This window comes from Corvus brachyrhynchos, unplaced genomic scaffold, assembly GCF_000691975.1.
Source record: "Corvus brachyrhynchos isolate BGI_N302 unplaced genomic scaffold, ASM69197v1 scaffold65, whole genome shotgun sequence".
NCBI classification, from domain to species: Eukaryota; Metazoa; Chordata; class Aves; order Passeriformes; family Corvidae; genus Corvus; species Corvus brachyrhynchos.
Genome location: NW_008238365.1, coordinates 944,323 through 951,442, shown reverse-complemented (window position 1 = coordinate 951,442; position 7,120 = coordinate 944,323). Strand labels below are relative to the sequence as shown.

Below are 7,120 nucleotides of genomic sequence, written 5' to 3'. Positions count from 1 at the left end.
AGGTGCCTCAGAGCCCTGGCACTGCTGGGATTTTTGCTTTCATCTTCCATGAGATGATAAAAGCACCCAGAGGTGGCCTGGCCAAGCTGTCCCCATCCCTCCTCCCTAAAAGCTGGCAGGCAGTGATGGGGTTTCCTTCTTTTGCAGAGAAGGAGAAGCGAGAAAGGTCCATCCTGGAAGCAGAAGGGACGAGCAGCCCCGGCTCAGAAGCTCCTGCCCGTCCTGTCACACGTGAGCCACCAGAGCAGAGCTGGGATGGGGACAGCCTGAGGGATGGGGGATTCCCCCGAACAGGGATGGGGACAGCCTGAGGGATGGGGGATTCCCCCGAACAGAGATGGGGACAGCCTGAGGGATGGGGGATTCCCCCAAACAGGGCAGGGGACAGCCTGAGGGATGGGGGATTCCCCCAAACAGGGATGGGGACAGCCTGAGGGATGGGGGATTCCCCCAAACAGGGCAGGGGACAGCCTGAGGGATGGGGGATTCCCCCAAACAGGGATGGGGACAGCCTGAGGGATGGGGGATTCCCCCAAACAGGGATTTTCCCTGAGCAGGGCAAGCTCCTGGGAGGGCTCTGAAGGCCAGGAGGAGCAGCACTTCGGGGTTCTTGGCTGCCAGCTGAGTGCTTCCTTCTCCCCCTTAAACTTCTCCTGCTGCCACCCCAAATCCTGCCCCAGGCAAATTGGCTGTGATGTCCTTATGAGCTCAGCCTGGATCTGCACACCCAGAGCTCGGGTTTGGGGTTGTGTCAGACCCCAGACACTCCCCTGAGGGAGGGGAGGTGTGTGAAATAAAACAATTACATAGTAAATCTCCTCAGGATTCGGGGCCTGGCCCTGGGTCCTCTGCTGCCTCCGAAGGGCAGGGCAGGGAGAAGTGGGACAAAAGGCTAATCCCTCCTCCCTGCTGGCCACGGAGATAAGAGGATTTGGCACGGTGAAAAATAGCATTGAACTGGGCTTGCTTCCAGGCTGGCACATCCTGCTTCTTCCTGGGAAGGCTCAGGACTGGAGGAATCTCTCCCAAAGGGTGGCACATTGGGATAATCCAGCCTGGGGCTGCCGTGGATGTAGGAATGGGCTCCAGCCTCTCCCTGAGGGATGCTCCAGAGCTGGGATGCTCCTGCATCCACCCCAGTGCAGGGTGCTGGGGAGGGTTGGAGGCTTCCCAAGGTCTGAACTTCCCCCAGGGCAGGATTTGCCCTCAGTCCTATAAAATACCTTTGTAAAGTGTTGTGGGCTGAGCTGAGGATGTCGCCCAGGGGCTCTTCCCACCTGGGCATGGGATGGCCTGGGGCTCATCCTCAGCATCAGTGGGCACCCAGGAGCCTTCCCAAGGGCTGCATCCCCGCTGGGAGCTCCTCAGGTGCCTGACCTGGACACCCTGGATGAACCACAGCCCCCACTGGGGTGGGTGCAGCTCCTCAGTACTCAGGTTTGGGGCCATCCTGGAGGAATTCGGTGCAGCCCTTTGCTTGCACTCTTGAAGGGAAGCGGCTCCTGCAGGAAGGTTTGGCTGTGTCTCTGCTCCTCTCCCCTCATTCCCTCTCTGCTCTGCCCACAGCAGCAGCCACAGGGAACTTGCTGGACTTTGAGGACCCTGCCAGATCCCCCCTGGGCAGCAGCACAGAGTCCCCACAGCTGGACAACAGCGGCTTCGGGCCCAGCCCCTCGGTCAACAACAACGTGGTGTGGGTAAGGGACAGCCAGGAGTGCTCCAGCTCCCATCCCGGGGCTTTTCCTGGGATAAACCCGGAGCTGTGGGGTGGCTGAGCTGCTCAGAGAGGTTTTGGAGATGCCCACAGCCGGGAAGGATCGCTGAGTGTTCAGTGCCTGCTGCCCTTTTTAGGTGTGGGGAGGAAATGAGCAGGACGCAAAGGCCCGTGAGGAACGCTGCTGTCAGGTCCTTGAATATTCCCTGTTCTGGAGCAGCATTTCTCAGGGGTTTGTCACTTACCTGAGAGACCACCCAAGTGCTCTGTGCAGGGGCAGGAATCAGGACATTGATGGCTTTTGTTTACTGCTCACTAAAACCAGGTTATATTTATGTTCATTATTACTCTGACTTCTCCCTGCTCCTGTTCGTGGCTGTGGGAGCTTGGATGGCTTCTTGGAAATGCCCTCAGTCCTCTGGCTGTAATTGTTTCGTGGATCTCTGATAGAAAAGTGATGGGGCAGCCCTGGGTGTGCATCCATCAGGGAGCCTCTCCATGCCCCAGTGCTCCATCGTCCCCTTCAGACTGGAGGAGGGTGGGGTTATATGGGATATTGGGAAGGAATTCCTTCCTGACAGGGTGGGCAGGCCCTGGCACAGGGTGCCCAGAGAAGCTGTGGCTGCCCCTGGATCCCTGGCAGTGCCCAGGGCCAGGTTGGAGCACCCTGGGACAGTGGGAGGTGTCCCTGCCCATGGCAGGAGTGGGAATGGGATGGGATTTAAGGTCCCTTCCCATCAGATCATCCTGGGATTCTCTGATCCCCAACCAGGCTGGGGCTGACCCTTGAAGCCCCACTTGACCTGAGGTCTCATCCCTGCCACAGACCCCGTGCCTGCTGGATTTTGGGGAATTGCAGGATAAGTGCCTTTGCCTGGAGCCCATTCCTCGAGCCTGGCGGGCCTGAGGCTTTCCAGGTTAAACCTGAAGATCAGCTCTAAGCCCGAATCAAATCCTGGAGGCTTATCAGCAATCTCCAATCCCTGCCTGCTTACAGAGCTTTCATACTTCACTTATTAATTGCATTAAGTCTGTAAGTGCCTCACAGGATTTGGGGAACAGCCCGGTCTGTCCGTAGCAAAGCCCTCGCACCGAGCAGGGAAAACCTTCCTCCCGAGCAGCTCCAGTGCTTTCCCTGGGAAACCCTGGCAGCAGAGCAGAGATAAAGGCTCCCAGAGCTGCTTTTCATGTCCCCCCCTGTGCCAGTGCAGAGCTGCTCTCCGTGATGCTGATCCAGAAAAGCCCCAAGGGACTCCTGGAGCTCTGTCCAGGTCCCTCCTTGTGGCAGAAACTGCGGAGCTGGGAGAGCGAGGGGTGGGTTCATCCCTGTGCTCCACTCGTGGGGTGGATCTGGGGGCAGGATCAGCCTGTTTGGGGATGGAGGGAAAGGACCAAGCCCCGGGACCACCAGGAGTTCACCTTTTCCCCTGGAGCTCGGGCAGAGGAGAGGAGGCAGATTGCAGAGGAGGTGACTGAGGCACTCTGAAGCCAACAGACACAGATATTTTTTGTCTGCCTTGCTCGAGTGCAGAGCCAGATCTCTAAATACACTTTTGTGCAGTTCTCTTAGCAACTACTTGTCTCTCTTTTTATCTCTTAACAAAGGAAATGGATGATGGGCTCGACGAGGCGTTTTCAAGGTAATTCTCATCACTCCCTTCACAAGTTCAGCACTGGGGAGCAGCCCCAGAGACTTGACTGGGGACTGGCTTTTAATAATGCTCCTTAATCTAATCAGGGCCGTGATCTGACCTAGGCAGCTGCTCCATCAGTGCCTCAGCTGGTAATTGAAAGATAGGCTTTAAGGCTGCCTGATCAGCCAAATATTTTGACAACCTTTTAAGGATGGAGAGAGGCTGTGTGTGATAGGGAATTTAATTCCCCGAGCAGTTGGTGTGTCTGCTCCCACTTGCCGAGGCTTTTTCAGGCTGCTGGTCCCAGCTTCTGGCACTGGGGGCTTTGCTCTTCCTCAGCCCACAAACTCAGCCCTCAGTCCGTGGGGTTTATTCCTCTTTCCACTCCAAATTAAGGAGTGGAGCCCGTGCCTGCTGAGCCATCCAGCAAAGCCAAACAAACCCGTTTCCTTTCAGGTGGGTTTTCCTGCCTGTCCTGTGGGGTTGGTGGAGTTTATGTGGGTCCCATCCTCCTCTTCCTCCTCCTCTTCCTGTCCCTCGGGCTGGGAGGTGCTAGAGGAGGGAGTGAGGCAGAGAAGGGTTTGCAGCAGTTCCTGCTCAGCCCTTGGGGTCTCATTTGGCTCTCAGGGATGATTTACAGCTTCCCCTTCCCCGGCAGCCTCGTCCCAGGCTGTGGCTGATAACGGGGCTGATGGATGTCCTGGACTCTCTGTTTTCCTCACCCCACGGGGTGCAGCAGATGTGGTTGTTTTTGGGGTTTGTTCTGCGTTGCTGGATGCTGAGCTGTCACATCACCCTCGGCCCTCTGGTGACTCAGAGTTTGGGCTGCTCATCCGCCGGCGTTCCCGAAACCATTCCTGCCACATCATCACAGCTGCACATTGTCCTTCTTTATTAAAAATCAGGGCTTCATCTCAGGCTTCTTGGGACGTTGTGCCTCGCCCTGGATGAACCCCCAGATGGCTGAGTTAACCCCCAGCCCCGGTGCTGCAGTATTTTCACAGGGGGGGATTTAAATCACACAACAACAAACTGGGGCTCCTTAGGTTTTGTGAAACATCTGGGCTGAGAAGCTCTCCCAGCTGCTCCTGGGGCTGGAAAACATCAGCTGAGCCCTCGGAGTCCCGAGCCAGGGAGCTGCTGCTGGGGCAGGGCTGACACTGCTCCGAGGCTGCTCCTCTGGGGAGCAGAGAGCAGAGCCCAGGGGTGGCTCCGGGGAGGAGAACGCTGCTCTGCCAGGCCAGTAATCTGTGGGATGTCCAGCCTGCAAATTCCCGGGATGCCTGCAGGGGAATTGTTGAGAGAAGCCAGCAGCAAAGCTGCAACAGACTTGAGAGTGCTGCGAATGTTCTGTGCCAGCTCCCCCCTCCCGAGAGTTTCCATTCTGCTGGAGGGTGTTGAAACGCGGAGCTGCAGCGCTGGGGGTGCAGCAGGCACGAAACCACCCGGGTTTGTGTTTCACTCTGTGCTTTTGTGCCCCCTCAGACTGGCCCAGTCAAGGACGAACCCGCAGGTGCTGGACACGGGGCTCACGGCTCAGGACATCCAGAGTGCAGAGACTCTGTCCCCTGTGGACTGGAACAAAATCGACCCCGGCACGGCAGAGAAGGATGATCTGTTCATGTTCTGAGGGCAGAGGCATCCAAGAGAGGAAAACCACTCGGAGCCTGTGGCCTGGATCGTGCTGTTCCGGGTGCTGTAACCGGGGAACCTTCGCAGGGCTCTCCAGCAGCTCAGAGGGTGTCACAGCCCAGTTTAGACCAAAGCTTCAGAAACCTAACGCGGATTTTTGTACCTTGCTTTTATCTAAACCACGAGATGCTCTTGGAGGTATTTATTCACAGTTTACAGGTGTTCCTGGGAGGTGTGGAGAGCATCTGCAGCAGTGCCTGTCCCTGCCTGCAAACAGCCTGGGCACCACCAAAGCCCCTCTGTGAGCAGCCCCCAGCAAAGGGCTGCGGAGGCAAACGCAGCTCTGAGTGTTTCTAATCCACGGATTCGGGAACAACACATCACCTGCCTGGCCAGGGAGGGGGTTTGCAGCAGCTGCTGGCAGTGTGAAATCAGAGAGGGAGCAGAGCTGGAGCTTTTGTGTGAGTGTCTGTGGCACTCTCACAGCTGTCAGTCACCCCGCGGCTCCCGGCTCTCCACGTGGGAATTGACGCTTTTTAACCCAAAGACTCTGCCAAGTTTTGCACTTTAAAACTCGAACTGAAAGCGATGGTCCGAATTGTCAAGGTAAGCAGTGCCTGGAACTTCTCCTCAGAAGCTATTTACCCAAAAAGAACCCACCCTGGCAATGCTGCAGCTCAAAGCTGACCCCTCACCTCTGACCGACTCGAGATCCTAAAGCTCCGTTGGCTTTAAAAGCAAAACCACCAGGGAGGAAGGATTTGTTTGGTTAAAATCTCTTGGAAAGGGCAGCTTGGGAGGCCCAGCAGCACCACAGATCCGTGTTCCCAGCTTGGCCCTGTGGGTTTGCCTGCCCAGGACTTGTTCCTGCCTCAAAGCCACGTGGTTGTTGCTCATTCTGTGGAGTTGGATCAGCAGGAGCAATACCTGGCTGTCCAATTAGCATCAGGTGCCCCTCCCAGTGGTGCTCCCACCCCTTCTCCCTGACAGCCGCAGTTCCCAGGGGGCTCAGGAAGCTCCATCTACCCCTGGAACTGAAAATCAGCAATGCAGGTATAAAGTTTATGCTAATCAAAAGATTAAGTTTAATGATCCTAAACAGTCTCACTGACATCTCGCAGTGTTTGTGGCCTTACGTGAAGTGTACTAATCTGTTTTATAGATTTGTAACTTGGGTTCGAAGCACTAATTCATTCCCCAGATAGCTCTTTAGAACTCCCCTAAAACTGCTCGCAGGAAGGGAAAAAACCCTCTCTGTCAGCTGTAAGAATTCCTTGGGAAGCAGCTGAGTGACTGACTTAGATTGGAGATTTTTTTTTTTCCCCCCCAAGTGTGAGTTTGAGAAGGTGTTGAGGACTCGTGGAGCTGACTCATCACGGCTCTGGTGGAACCTGTACAGCTCTGTGTGTCCTGCTCTGGGCTGTTTAAAGCAGCTCCTGTGTGCAGCAGCAGGATGGGAGGGACCTGCAGAGCTGTGCTGCAGGCACAGGGCAGGGACAGGAGCCTGCTGCAGCAGCCCAGCAGTGCTGGAAGCAGCCCCTTGCCCCAGCCCAGGGAGCTCTGATCTCCCCAGGAAGCTGTGGGATGGAGTGTGAAGGTTTCTCTGACCTTTCTCCTTTCCTAGAGACTCCAGCAGCAGATCCTGGAAATGCACAACACTACCCTTGTGTGTTTAGAGTGCTTTTTTTAAGAAAACCTGACGCTGTAAAGAATATTCTGTACTGAGGGGAATAAAAACTCTGCCATTTTTTGAAGCCTCTTTGCTGGGTGACTTTATTCAACTTTCACCGTGCTCCCTTTAATGTGTGGCAGCTTTTGTGGCTCTGGTTGAGTTCTGTCTGTCCCTGATTCATGGCAGGATGTGATCAGAAACGTCCTGGGGAGGTGATTCCAGAGCCATCCAAGTGGGGAGAGAGCTGCAGCTGGACCCTGAGCCATGGTCTGCTCCCGAGGAATGCTGTGGGGCTGGATGTGGCCCCGTGGGATGCACAGAGGGAGCAGGACCCGTCCCCTGTGTGGCTGCTTTGGCCTCCAGGTGAGGGTGTGAGGAGGGGGAAGAGAGGGGAGGTCAATGCTTCAGGCTCATCTGCGCACAAAGAGGAGCATCAAACCCCAAATCTCTTCACTGACAGCGTTCCTG

General features: G+C 56.0%; 1 protein-coding gene across 1 annotated transcript in view; it reads left to right on the top strand.

Annotated features, from left to right (window-relative positions):
- The window catches only part of LDLRAP1 (low density lipoprotein receptor adaptor protein 1), a 15,603-nt gene extending 8,864 nt beyond the window's left edge, over positions 1-6,739 (top strand). Inside the window, exons 6-9 of the mRNA XM_017736098.1 lie at positions 148-231; positions 1,567-1,697; positions 3,320-3,354; positions 4,834-6,739. Of these exons, the coding sequence (XP_017591587.1) occupies positions 148-231; positions 1,567-1,697; positions 3,320-3,354; positions 4,834-4,978 (395 nt within the window). The 3' untranslated portion in view covers positions 4,979-6,739. The remainder of the gene's footprint in view (positions 1-147; positions 232-1,566; positions 1,698-3,319; positions 3,355-4,833) is intronic.
- Positions 6,740-7,120: the final 381 nt, after the last annotated feature.